The sequence below is a fragment of the Ambystoma mexicanum genome, chromosome 1q (genome assembly GCF_040938575.1).
Source record: "Ambystoma mexicanum isolate Mex_15411 chromosome 1q, UKY_AmexF1_1, whole genome shotgun sequence".
Classification (NCBI taxonomy): Eukaryota; Metazoa; Chordata; class Amphibia; order Caudata; family Ambystomatidae; genus Ambystoma; species Ambystoma mexicanum.
Window position 1 is genome coordinate 1,153,535,936 of NC_090922.1, and position 14,940 is coordinate 1,153,550,875.

At 40.9% G+C, this 14,940-nt stretch overlaps 1 protein-coding gene across 1 annotated transcript in view; it reads right to left on the bottom strand.

Annotated features, from left to right (window-relative positions):
- Window positions 1–14,940, bottom strand: part of ACADM (acyl-CoA dehydrogenase medium chain) — a 374,724-nt gene that overhangs the window by 309,412 nt on the left and 50,372 nt on the right. Inside the window, exon 2 of the mRNA XM_069641894.1 lies at window positions 14,137–14,239. Coding sequence (XP_069497995.1) covers window positions 14,137–14,239 — 103 coding nt within the window. The remainder of the gene's footprint in view (window positions 1–14,136; window positions 14,240–14,940) is intronic.

The window sequence follows — 14,940 nt, forward strand, 5'->3', positions numbered from 1 at the left end:
TGTACTGGAAGCTTGTTTTGTTTCGCTTAATGACTATTAGATATTTTGTTAGAACTTTTTGTAAAAATTCTGCTAGAGATGGATGCTTATTTTGGACACTTATTTTGATTTGCTCTACTTCTGCGTTGCTTTCTACGGACTTGCTTTTTGGTAGGCATTCTTTGGGGTCTGTTGTAAAAAAGAAGGTATGGGTTGGACTGTTCTGCAATGTATGGGTGCATGAGTGTCTGAGTATGATGGTAAGGATGTATGTGGATGTGTGTTATTGTGCAACGGGCAGCTACAACTAGTTGGGAAGGCTATTGTATTTGTGTGTTACTATACTGGGGTTAAGATGACAATACAAAGTAAGCTAGTGGTGAGGAGAAGCACTAATACTAAATCTAATGGTATAGAATTAAAACAGTTTCTTTGTTCTGCAATACTAACATTCTAAGGGCTGATTCATGGAATTTGTGCACCGAAAAACAGGGATGTGTGTGCCATTTTGCCCGCAAATCCCTGTTAAACAAATGGGGATTTGTGGGCAGAATGGTGCACAAATCCCCATTTTTCGGTGCACAAATTCCAGTTATCAACCCCACAGTGTGTTTGAGTAACAGTTAGAACATTATAGTAGTATTGTACTTTTTTTGTTTGGAATTAACAGGTTTCTTCTGAGTTGTTGTTTGTACTTCAGATTCTGCTGCTTTTCAGGAGAGTGGTCTTCACTGCAATTGTAAAAGAAAGAAGTTAGAAATTTGGTGTGTTTATAGCACTGTTAATTTAGACATTGATTTTTATGTTTTTGTAGTAGTATTGTTGTTTGATAACTGAACATAGTGTATGTATGCAGTTTCCTTTGACTATGTGCAGCCTTTATACTTTACTTACAATCTGTTACTTCAACATGCTTTGCAAATGAGCATAATACTGAGCGTATGAAACTCACTTGGTTTCTTAAGGCTGTGTTATTGGATGTTAGGAGATAGAAGAAACAATCATACTTATTTTGCTATTTTCATAGGGTAAATGTATAGGAAAACATGGAATGTATGCATTTGTGAAGGTGTAGTAATAAAGCAGAAGGATGTGATGTAGTAGCAGTGGTGTTATTTCAGCTGGGAGCTTTTCAATGATAGTGTATCTGTCCAAGTGTATAAAGATGCATGAACTTATCCTGGCTGTGTGTAATTTTATAATACACTAAGTGTTGTTCTACAATTATACTGTTATTTCTCCCATCTTTTAATATTAAATTACAATTTTTTAGATAGCTTTGTGTGTAAAAAAAAGAATTTAGATAGCAGGTTTGGGTTGATTATAGCAGATGGGAAAAAATGACAGTAAGTTCATTTTATAGGTTATACAGGTTAAGTGGCAGTTACTCTGTTTATATGCATTTATAAGAGTTGTACATGTATTGTGCAGAAAATATGCTTAACTGTAGTTTGTATTCATGCATGTGGATATCCATGCAGCTGCAAGTAGAAATCTTGGGAAACTTGTGCAGTAGTTTTTGTACTAGGTATTTTCCAATGATATGAGACTTGTACTCAGAGTGATCAACAGTACATTTGAAGTGCTGAACTATGATGATGAAGTTAGATGTCGAGGTGTTGGATGTGATTGGTGGATGGTTGTGTGACTGATTAGCTGTATCCAATGAGGGAATGGCGAAAGGATAGAAGGGCTTTCTAAGAGTTACGTGCTCAGCGGACATCGTGGCTGTCCTCGGACAGCGCGTGCCATATCCAGGGTTTTCCAGCAAATCCAGCAAGGAAAGGGGACTGTAGGGATTAGCCAATCAGGTGTTGAGGTTGTAGGTTTGTGTTGAAAGAGGCTGTGTGTATTGAAGATGGCAGAGGTGGAGAAAGTCAGGGTGTTGGAGGTTGGAGATATGTTTGTGCATGGTTTACAGGAGTATGCGTAATGCAGGAATGTGGCAAACAATTTTGATGTTAAAGGAGTAGAGGTGGTGTGGAGCACTGTGCCTGATTGCAATGTGCAGGGAATTGCACAAGTTTGTGAAGATATGGGTAGGATGAACAGTCCCCATGTGGTAGTTTTGCATTTGAGCTATGCAGCGCCCCTACTTTAGTGGCTGATCTGGCACACTTAGTTCAAGCAGTAATGAACGTCAAATGCCAAAGTTATTTTTTCTGGTTTAGTACCTAGGGCAATATGTGACAACAGTTCTGTTTTTTGTCCTCAGCAAAACATTGCTAGGTGTGCAATCAACCGAGGCATGTTTGCTTTCATGCTTAGAGCTGGTATGTTCTTCTGTAATAGTTAGAATATGGATTTCAGTAATGCTGTTTATTTTAAAGAAGATGGCATTTCTTTACCTTTTATGGGAAATGCCATGCTGTTTTGGAACGTAAGGGTTGCTTTGGTGAAGCTTATGTGCAGATTTTAGGAGTAAAGTAAGAACCACCCCCACCAAAATACAAAACAAAAGGTGTCTGTCAAGCATCTGCAAAAATCCCCCCCCCCCCAAAAACAGCTCTTTTTAGAGCCAACCTCAAAGGGGAAATGTCGAACATTATTTAAATTCATCACGCTCAGATTTTTCGATATGTCTGCGGACATGACGGTTGTCCGCTGACACTGCGTATTACATATGGGGATTCTGGGCTGGAGAGGCATGCAAATGAGAAAGTAGAGCAAACGATTGGTCAATAAAGTGTACTGAGTGTGTTGTGAAAGGAGAGAGTTTGTCAGAAAGTCTTTTTCCTGAGATAAGAACAAATAGCTACGGCTGTGTATTTCAGAAAACAGATTATCTGGATTTTGGGAGACTCATGGATACATTGGCTGGAGGTGCATGCAGAACGCTGTGGCGTAGCTGCACATCTTAGATTCCCTCATGTGGAAGTGCACTGGTATGGAGTGCGTGGAATGAAGTGGCTGGATTTGTTACCTCTCTGTGCTACTTTGGAGACACAGCATCATCCAGACATAATTATAATTAATTGTGGAAGAACAGTTTAGAACATGTGTCTGGAATTTCTTTGCAATTTACAATGAAAGAAGGACTTGGGAAGGTCATGGACAGGTTTCCAAATTCCCAAGTAATTTTTTCTCGTATTGCGCAAAGACAAATGTGGCTGCGTTCTTCATTTGGTCCACAAATTGAGAAAGGGAGGCGCAATGTCAATAAGGCGGTTTGTGCCTTTTTAAGAGATGTTGGTATGCCCTCTTTTCACAATGAAAATATGTTTCGTAGCACATACATTTTTTGCAGAGATGGAGTACATCTTACTTATGCTGGCAATTGGATTTTTCTGCAAAATATACAAAGTGCACTGCAACCTTTTTTGTAATTACATTAATACATTTTGCAGTGGGTGTTAATCATTTGACGTTTTTGAAATACAAAATAACACCACCAAAAGGCTCTTTTCAGAGCCACCACTTCCTACCATAGAAAAGTGCAATGGTTGCGATAGGGCAGCACTCCCAAAAAATAAATGTCTGCAGACTCCTAAAAAATGCACAGGGCCCTGCACTATTTGTCACTTCTATTTTTAAAGTGTGAAAGGCGGCTTTTTTGGTTTTTGTTTATATTTTTTTCGGTTTTTTAAACACGACACACAAGGAAAGTAGGGGAAAGGAGGGTAAGGAGGGTAAGGAAGGGACACCAACCACGGGGATAAGAAAAGGCAGGTGGAGAGAGGAAGATGTAGGGTGGGCCTTATTCAGGTAGTGGGCAGACCTTCTCGTGCTCCTTGACCGCAGTCTCAAAAGCACTCCAAAGATTCTCCCCCCCTGCAGAGTACTGCGTCGCAGTACATACACAATATTGTGACCCTTGAAAGGTAAGGGTCAACCGCATCATGAATGGCTTGTGAGGCAGCTGGAGGGATGCGCTGTCCCGTCCCACAGGAGTGTCTCTTGTGGAGACAGGAGCAGAAACGGAGGATGGTGTAGAGGAACTCAGCCTATTATGTTTATCACAAGGTACAACCTTGCGAATAGCCCCTCTGTGGAACGACCTTAGGTGTCGCTTCATTGATGTCGTACAAAAGCTGTACAAACCAGGCCTCCCACGGCAATCTTGCACCGATTGCAGATGACCTTATTTGCACATGCTTTTGGCACTCCAGAGTGGTAAACAACCGCCACACCCAAGACTCACGGTGAGTGCTGGTAGTAGTGACTTCCACTACCTCATCCTCTTCATCCGTCTTCTCTACATCCTCATGCCTGTTCCCCTCTACAGGCCCTTGGGGAAGTGATTGAGGGGGTGGGGGTGCTAATGCAGCGGAAGCAGCCATGGTCAACATCTGGAAGACAGTAGGCAGACGTCACCAGCAATGCAGGCAGTCAATGCAGGACTGAAGCAATGCTCCGTCAGGTAGCCAGAAGCACAATGAGGAGCAATTCTAGGGTGTGGCCTTTTATAGGGGTGCTGGTGCGTGCTCCGCAAACACCCGCGCTGTCCGCGGACACTTCAAACACCAAAAAAAGGCTCAGAAAGTATGTAGATTGCAAGGGACATTGTCCGGGACATGTGCAATGGTTACCTTTTACTGTAAAATACTTTGGATTGTCCAAAAAAGTACTTTTAAAATGTTTGGTGACCCGGACAGTGTCCGCAAATCAGCACATGCTCAGCGTGGGTGCGGTCACATGATGACATTGCGGACACGTTCGCGAATGGGTCAGCTGTCCGCAAGACACCAAATGTGCAGGGACAGTTGTGCACATGCACGCAGGTGTTCTACGGACAGTGTTCGGGTCCTCAAACCAATTAAAAGTGCGACACACGTGCGACTGACAGTTACGGACAGGCGCGATGTTCGTAGGACCTATGGGTGTGATGCACATGTGCGTAGATGTTCTACGGACAGTGTGGACAAACAGGCATAGTGTTCTTAGGACACCTCCGTTTTGGTTAATTGCAGACATTCCGGACACCCGCACAATCTGTGGACACATTAACTGCCTTTTTAAAAATAAAAAAAAGACAGAGGACTGAATTAAAATACACAAATACAGGGGAATTAGGGGTTTGGAGAGGATGGATGGGAGGGGATGAAGGGATGGAAGTCTCATCAAAATGTTTTTCTTGGTGAGGGTTTGGGGATAGTTGACTGGGACGTGGAGAGGTGGAACAGGTACATGTGGGACAAGGATATTTAATTTTTTCTTTTATGTGGTCCTCCACAAAATGTTTTAAAAGATTGAAATTTTCCATTAGCATATCCATTTTTTGTTCCATGCGCTGCAGAACATTTTCTAATGTCTCTTTTGCTATATTATTTTCACTGTTTGTATGGTCTGTTAAAAAAAGAAATGTCTTAAGTACACAAAGTAATGACTATTAATTGGCTTATATAGAGAAGTGTCTACCATTAGTATCACTGTCTTCACTCATTTCATCACGTGGGAAATTTTCTTCAAGCCATTCTGAAGTACTGGACATTTCTGGGTAAAATATATTACTTTTAGTGTACCTAGTTTAGAAATATATAAGAAAAATGAACTAATAGTTTCTGGTAGGTTTTGTTGTTACTGTTGAGTAGGTCTGCTGTTGCTTCTTGCTGTGCAATTTCTGAGGTAATTATGTTAGAGGCATATCTTTTTTGTTTTGGTATATTCCATTTTAGTACATATGCTATTTAAATGGACAGTTGATGTGTTACATATTTAGGTTCCATTTATTATTACATATGTGTTCATGTGCTGCTTTTTTAACTTGTTCAGTGTTTATATGGCATGATAGAACAATCTAAGATACCCCCCGAGTTTTTGAGTAGTGTTGATGGTAACAGTGTCCGTCCACGGACATACGCACAGTCCGTGGACATCAAATCACTAGCAGGGAGTTCAGTATATTCTAGGTTACATGTATATAAAGTAAGGGAATCCTAGTAAACATTATCAAATTCACACTATGTATATGTATATTTAGTCAAAAAACTTCGATAAAGAGAGGTTATGGTTAAGTTGCGCTATTAAAAACCTATGAAATTCAGTAAAAAAAAGAAATTTGTTAAAAGGGACGTTATGGTTATGATAGTTTATTTATACACAATGTGTTTCAAAGCACTTCAAAAGCAAGGGAGGGAACAAGGGAAAATACAATGACATTCTTACAGGCCATGAACAGTAAGGATGTGAAATTAACTATTGTACTCGGTCTGACGACATTTCAGATAGTGCAAGAGCTAAGACATAGATAAGGAAGGGAGGGAGGGAGAGAGTGGGAAGGAAATGGAAACAGACAGGCGACTACCGTACTAGGCCTGATGACATTTCTGGTAGAGCCAGAGAAAAACAAAAGGTGAGGGAGAGGGGTGAAGAAAGGGAGGGGAGGAACAAAACAAGCGACTATGATACTAGGCCTGAGGACATTTCAGATAGTGCTGGACGGGTTGTGGGGAGGGAAAAAATAGTAATGGGAGGGTGGAGGAAACAGACGAGGTTGCTATCATATTAGGTCCAGGGACAATTCTGATAGAGTAAGTGCATAGAAGAAAGTAAGGGGAGGTGATAGGAAAAGGGTGAAGGGAAAGGAGGAGAGAACAGAGAGTAAGCAGTCAAAAAGAGTGGAGAAGCAAGAGTGGAGAGCGAATACAATTGCAGAAGTCAGTAGTAACACATAATGTTGCAAGCCAGGATACAGGACGAAGATGAGAACAGCATGATTCAGGGGCACCATGAGTACAAGATGCAAAGGAAGTCCAGCATGAGAGTTCAGAAAGAGGGACGCATGAGAATTCAGAAAGGGTGACGCACCGTGAATGAATGAAGTCCATAAAAGTCAAATCCAGCATTGGCCACAAGACGATAATGGTGAAAACAGAATCTATCAGGACAGTTTCCTGCAGAAGTAGGCTGGAGGAGGTTGAGGGGGAGCAGGGTAGAAGAATCAAGCAAAACAGGCAACACCTGTGTGCGAGAAGGGGGGGGGCACAAGGGAACAGTACAAGTAAAACCAAAAACCCCTGAAATTCGCCAGTTATGGTAATCTAACCAACCATAACTGTCGCCACCACCGTGCATTGCTAAAACTAACACCCAGGACATCAAAGATGACATATCTTTTAATGTGCATGCCTAGCTAGATGCAAAGAAATAATGTGAACAAAAACATTCCTGTTTCCCAATTAAAACATATCTTTACTTGCTTATAAAATACTCCCATTCGGAATTGGACTTACATTTTTACTCCCAACTTTAGAAAATAGGGAGTACAATACTCCCACTTCAAAATCTTATCTTGAGCACTGGCAACAGAGTTCCAAATCGTTAGAATTCCAGAAATGCAATGTATCCACCTCTTGCAAGCACTGCACATGGTATCAACAACCTTCTTCCTCAATTTCACAGAGATCCACCTTAGCATCAAGAGTAAAAGAGCGGGTGGCAAGAGTTCCAATATCTCTGTAAATGGCAGTGGGGAAAGTCATTAAGTGGATTTTGAAAGAGGAGCATGAATATGAAAACTGTAGATCACATAAACCAATTCAGCTCAGGTTTTACTGCACTCTAGCTCCACTTAATGGCACCTCAAACCTTGTTCTTCAATAGATGTTCATTTATTTTGTTCTCTTGCGGAATAGGTACAAATGATGAACGTCAGAATCCCAGACTTTAACAAGGATCTTGAATGTGAGAATGCATGCAAACACCAAAACGCACAGCTGGTTAGAAGTTTCCAGAAAAAAACAAATCTGGAAGCTGGAAATATCATAGCAAGTAAAAAGTGTAATACTTGAGATTTAGGACTCGCTCAAGGTAAAGAAGGTAATGTTTCATTATCTGGATAATGTATGTCAATTGTAGGACTAAATTCTGCAATGTTATGAATGCTATCAAAGGTGCTCTCCGATTTCCAATATGTGTTTGTTATTTAGATTGTACACAAGTTAACTAGTTTATAAACTGGGTCTGTATTGGGCACCTTAACCAAATGACCCTTCCAATAAAAGCCATTGCACTGTATACTAAAATGTTGGTCTTAGTTTTCTTTCTGCCTTTCGAGTTTGCTCTCATCTCAGTATTAAGTTGGGAGAGAACTCTTTACATTAGATTGCTCAAAGCCTTCTATAATCTCAAAGCAACCTATTTGCTCTTTATTAAAAAACCCACCTCAGATTAAAATGGTAATTCAGGTTTTTATTTATTTATTTATTTTTGTTTTAAGAACCATAAAACGTTCAAAGAAAAATAAGTGGATTCATTACAAGTTGCCTAACGGAGTAATAAAGTCTTTTGGCCAGTGAAATAATTAATTCAACCTGTAGGAAATCACACTTTGAAAACACAGCACAGATATGTGAAACCAATTTGAGAAGGAAGCAACTAGGGATACAACTGAATTTAAGAAACACATTTTCAGTGCTGGGTTCCTCAATGACGGATCTAGAGCATGTATGTTATTTTGTGCCAACGCATGTATGAAGGCATGGCACAGTGATCTTGGCAAAGCAACAGAGCAGAAAATGGGGAACAGTCTGAAGAAAGGTGTCCAATTCTCCAAAAACATGTACAAAATAGAGAACACAACTTTGCAAGATGATTTATAGGCAGTGGATTCATTCACTTATCTAGGGAAAGCCTTATTTTAACAAGGACAAGGGCATGCTTTTTCGTATAGTGGAATTATGTGCCACTCCAAAAATGACAGATGACCAATAGACCATTTCAAAATGATATTTATTAGATTTTTATAAGCAGTTTTGTAGCAACTCCACACAAAAGGGATGCTTACCTTTTACAGGGTTTGGAAACATTCAGATTTCTTAAAGGCAATGTGTACCTAGGGGAGGGGTAGTAAAGTAAAGTGGCTTACCCAGCCCATAATATGGAGCAAGCATTCTTAGATATGATGTGGATCCCCCAAGAACTGGAAGCAATCTGCTTTCCGTCTGCATTAACTTTAAAGATGGAGGTGTTTGAGCAATTAGGTTTTAAGGATGCATTGAACAGCCACAATAACAAGATTATGACCTTGTGTAAATTCGCAGACTTGAATGGTGAGCTTTGAGAGGAAGGGGCCTGACCAGAATCTCAGAGTCTGTCAAGGAGGAGATCAAGCAAGTGAAGAGCAGAGCCAGTAAGAACAAAATATGTCTCCAGGTGGTAAAGGAAGGTTAGGTTGGTATCAGTGTAAAATGCTGTAGAGCTATAAAGAAGAATTAGAATGGAGGAGGCAGATTGCTTCCAGAGACATCAGCATCTAATCTCAAATTATGAGCAATGCTAGTTCTGCTGGGAGTTCCGAAGACAGCTTGGTGATTGCAAACAAGGCCATGAGCCTAACCCAATAGTGGACTAGTGACCACTGTTTCAAAGATTTTCCCAATAAGTGGAGTGTTGGCAATAGATGGTTATTTGCAGGGATGCTGCGGTAAGCATAGACTTTGAGGAGATATGTTTTCTAAGGAGGCTGGGGTAAGACGACAGATTCCAGGGTGCTGATCACCAAGCCAGTTAGGACTAGTGAAAGGTTGAGAATATGGTCCTTGAGCCTTGGCGGGACAGGGTTTAGCTTGCTCAGAAGAAGCTTTCATATTCTTAACCAAAAGAATACAAGCTCTGTTTGACAAATAGAAATGAAAGTGGAGAAATGCATTAGCCTCCAGGTTAGGACAGACGGACCAGAGGATCTAGTAAATGTTGCAGTTGACAGATTACTTTAATCTTTCCACAAAGAAGGAGCAGAAATAGTCAGCAAATGCTTGGGAGGCTACCATGGGGTGGGTGTTGGCAGGTGGGAGTAAGGGGAGAAGCTCTAGTGCTCCATTCATATTTTTTTTTTAAAGGTACATCTTTAGGACTGAATCAAAGGATGACTTTGGAGGGGTGGCAGATTTTTATTTTGGATGGCAGGGGAGTGTATGTCCAAGGTTATTTTAGGTTTTTGATGAAGGTTCACCAAATGTGACCCAGTGGCCACTGGGGGATTGGAGAAGGTAGCAGAAAAAATCAATTTTGATACACTTGCTTCTTAGTCTTTCTGCAATGCCACCAAGGTTTGCCAAGTGTGCTTTCCTGGGTCTAACCAGTCTAGAATGGAGGTCAGTGGTTAAACCAAAGGAAAGGGATGACCAGAGAGTTTGAGATTTCCATAAATGGAGATAACAGCATAGCAGTCAGGGTGTGGCCTCTAATATGGGTAGGGTAAGACAGCCAAATCATAACAGCCAGTGAAGAACAAGGTTTAGTGTAAATATGTGGTTTCCTGTTGCTAATACAATCTAGCCAGATGTTAAAGTCGTCCAACAACAGTATCATGTCAGAGGTAGTATTCAAGTTCACAACAAAGCCAACCCACTAAGTGTATAGAATCACCCAGGGGCCAATATTTGGATTATGGGAAGAAAAGTGGAGGGATCAACCAGACATTTGCAAACCAGGCACTCAAAAGGAGGAGACAACTGTAGGGACAGAGGAATAGAAGATCACCCCCAGCAGGTTTGTTAATCCTGTTACACACCTGTATACACCAATGCTGAGTAGTTCTCAGAGGACCAGGTATATATGTCACTGCAAGGAAATACATTTCTGCATCAAGCAATACATCATGAATGCAGACTGCATGCTTATTGGCTGAGCAGGTCTAAAGGGCGATACTGTTCCTAAGAACCAAGTCTATGTAGCGTTGTGTAGATTGAACAAATACAAAATACTAGTGTACAGGGGGTTTTGGCCAGAAAATGGACAAAAGAACTAGTTAACAGGAAAATCAGAAATCTTTTGCACTACAATAGGTTAGAGGCAATGATCAACTGACTGGTGGACAGGACACACTACAATAATTTGATTGGATTTTCCATCCATCAAACCCAAAGTTATGGTGGGCAGAAATGCATGAAAAAACCCTTCTGAAACGTATGCGTAGACTAGGCCATTTCAGCTAACAAGCCACACAGGTCCCAGTATCACCTAATATCGATCCCTGGAGGTTCACCTCAACTTCAGAGACACAGAGCAATAAGGAGATTGTTTACATCCTGCATCCTTCAGATCTTTCCATCTTGGGTTGATAAAGCAATATTTGAAATAGTGCTGAAATATGAAACATCATTTTCGGGAGCATAATTCAGGCTTTTGCGCTAATTTGCATATCCATAGCGCATTGCCCAGTGGCTCTGAACTGGAGGTGAACTTCCAGGTTTGGCTACTGTGTCACGTTGTGGCACATGTGGATGTTGAAAGGGCCCATTCTGTATGCAAAGCTCTTAATTAGGATTGAATAAGCAGGAGCTACAAGCAGCCCCAGGGTACATAGCAGTAATCTGTCACCAGGATCTACCACTAGGGGACAAGAAGATTATTCTTTATGAAGACTTGTGTTTTAAATGTTATATAGATGTGCCCTAATGTTTATTTATAGATTGTCCCAAATGCACAGTTAAATTCATAGTTGTGTTGGTTCAGAATTAGTTAACCTTGGGAGCCAAAAGTATCTCCTGGGAACTGTTGCTTTTAAGCTAAACAGGCTCTTTTCGACAATAAACAGGAGCTATATCGCTCCCAGCACCCCTCAATTTAAAATCCTTTGTATGCACATACGCATCATACATAAAGTGGGTAGATGAGGGAGAGAAAGTGGCAGGTGCTCTCTATTAAGGAAGTGGAGCTTTACTGCAGATCTGAACCAGTGTATAGTAGTGTTTATACATTAGTGCTGCAAGGCAAGGTGAATCAGTGGAATGAAGACTAAGCACATGGTAGTCTGGGAAGTGGGAAATTGGGGAGTTTGCTAGAGCACAAGGTGCAGGGAAGAGAGTAGTATGAGATAGCATTAGCTAAGTGGGGAGGGTAAGCTCATGCAGTGATTGGATTGTGGAGGAATATCGAAGACTGTAAAGGCGGGGTGACTGATCGAGGAACCTAGGCTACGTCTGCCCATCTGCGAACACGGACTGAAGAGAGATTGTGAAGAGGAAGGAGAGGAGTAAGATGCTTTGGACATGAAAAAAAGCAGGAAGAGGAAAGATGGCAAGGTTATCGCAGTCAGAAGGAAGGCATCTAAGGACTGTCCTGCACCACGATTATGCCAGTCTTATGAACATTAACAAATGTGTTGCAGTGAATTGTGATGGAGGGTCAATCGTTTACACCCATTCACTTCTGTGTAGCAGATATGAGCGAATGTGCTGCATATACGGCATCCCCAGTCATGTTTTGATCTCTATCCATTCTTGTTACCAATAATTTGGGCTTTAACTTCAACTTTGTATCATATTATTGATGTATTTTACGTTGAATTCTGATAATTTGGTGGTGATATCTGTGGGGAACAAAATGAAGATTGTATTCATGCTTCTTTGAAACATGCTATTTGTGTTTGATTTTCAATTGAACACCTTTTACTTACTATTATGAGTCTTCCTGTACAACGTGGCTCTTACAGTTTTCATTTTTAAAACTCACCATATAGACCTGAGGAAGACCGTGAAAGGGTCAAAACACGTGTTGGCTGTTTATGAACATTAAATATGAAAAGTTACTTCTTGTCAAATCATTGAATTGCTTGCAACTAACTGATTTGGATTTATGTGAAGTTGAGAGGGAGTCCCTTGGGCCCAAGTGGCAGGCTGTGTTGTGATTTATGCCAATTGAATACCACCCACCACAGCCTTCCCACCCCAAAATCTGAAACCAAAAACATTTCCATGCAACCTTGGGCTTGGGTCACAGGCTAAAGTTGGATATTGCATGCACACTCCTGGCATTATATTAATGGTGTACTAGGTGTAACCATATAATTAAATCTATTTATGACCCATAATGTTTATTTATATATTGTCCAAAATGCACAGAGTTAAATTCATAGTTGTGTTGGCTCGGAATTAGTTACCCTGGGGAGCCAAAAGTAGCTCCTGGTAACTGTTGGTTTTAAGCAAAATGGGCTCTTTTCGGCAATAAGCAGGAGCTAGAACGCTCCCAGCTCCCCTCAATTTCAAACCCTTTGTATGCACATACACATAAAGTGGGTAGATGAAGGAGAGAAAGGTGGGGGTAAGTGGCAGGTGCTCTCTATTGAGTAAGGAATTGGAGCTTTACTGCAGATCTGAACCAGTGGATAGTAGTTTAACTGCAGATATCTAGACCGATTTCTTTTAAGTTAAAAGCTTGTTGTTAGTTAGCTCAACTTTGTATTAGCCCCCAGCATTTTCCTTATATTAAATTAAAGATAAATCTCTGTAAAAACAAACAATCACTAGAAAAGTAGTTCTGGGATGTCGCCATTAAAATGCAAACAATATTAATATACTAGTAAAATCAGTAAAATATTGCAAACCGTCACTTTACACAAGGCAGGGGGCATCAAACAGTCAGCCCTTAAAATTCAAAGAAAGAAAGAAAAGTAAATATATTCCATAGATGGAGCTCTCTGGGTGGAGGAAAGAAAGACCTCCAACAGGGCCCAGATCCTGCCCTTGACTAAGCTACCCTTAAGTAAGACGCTCAGCAAAATAAGGCTAGAGAGGGGCTTAAGGATGTAGTCACCTGAATGTGTAGGCCAATACAAGTCCTGCCCGATTCTGAGCTGGACAGCGAGTGGTCAGACACAAGATGGGGGGGGGGGGCTCTTTGTGCTCAAACCCCAGCAGGGAAAACAAAGCATCCAGAGAGGCCACTGAGAGCTTCATTTAGGGGATTGGTGCTGGAATAACGGAGAACCTTCAAGAACATTTTTTGCACTAGTGCAACATAATTATTCCAAGATTCTCAAAGGTCAAAAATCCTTAATATGAGAATAGTGGATTATTCTAACTGACCACCTTTCCAACAGCTCTTCTTAAGACACTTTTTGTTTCAGTCACCAACGCGGATTAGAGTTCAATTTATACCTGACCAAGGACTATTTCTGTGTGCTTCTTTACACAATGGGTGGTATTATCCAGATGGCATACACATTACAGGAGTTGCCATTTCAGTTCATTAGTTACAAACTCTTGGACTTACATTGGGATAAAAGGGAAAAGGCTAGTGGAGCTTCCAATCCAAATATAATGGTTGGAGACATTCACTGTACCCTTATCTGTGCCTGAATGTAGAGGCCCAATTACACAGTGGGACACATTCAGCACTGCAACCTATTAGGAAGGGTCCCTTTAACACAATCAAATCCAAAGACCAGGAACACTGCTTTCAATCGAATACTTTTGAAGTTAGATTCACACTTACCAAAATTGTAGCCAATACCAGGTTGGCTTTTCTGAGATGCTGCAGCTAGCTGTGCAGATGTGGATTGTGCTCTCCAACCACATCGTACCATGGCATCTAGAACCTATCGAAGAGGAAATGTATATAGATTTAAAACTTGCAATGTTTATTTGGTTTACTTGCTGATGATCACCTTAGAAATATGACAGTAAACAACAAACTACTTGCTATATCATATACAAAGTGCACAAATAGCCCAAACTAGTCTGGGATGTCAATGCTACCATTCCATATGCACCTAATGGTTCATAATTTAGGAAAACCTCAAGCCACACAAAGAACAATTAGGCAATTAAATGGAGCAGATCAGTGGTCCAAAATATTGACTTTCTGCAATCGGTCTAAATACAGGCTGGGAGTCTACTGAAGTTGTGATAAATGTAGCGATTGTCCTACCAGCCCTAGGATAGTGGCTATGTACTGATCCCAAGGTAGGCAAACTTGACTTATTCAGTGATCCTTGCTCACCCATTAGTAGCGAAGGAACAGTCGGCCTTACATCACCGACGCAGGGTGAGTCAAGACACGACTATCATGTTATTACAATCAATAAAAAAAAGGAATATTCACACAAGTGTAGGCTTTAAATACTTTGTTGAATATATTAGGGTTTTATCGCAAGCCTCAATAAGAAGAATGGTTTGAAAGTGGTAAGAGCAAAAAGGGGGCAGCATTTAGGCCAGGTGATAAAGGGCTTGCAAGTTAGTGTTCACAGCTAAATCAAGTGTAGCATTCATGCATATCAAGGAAGCGGCTACAACACAA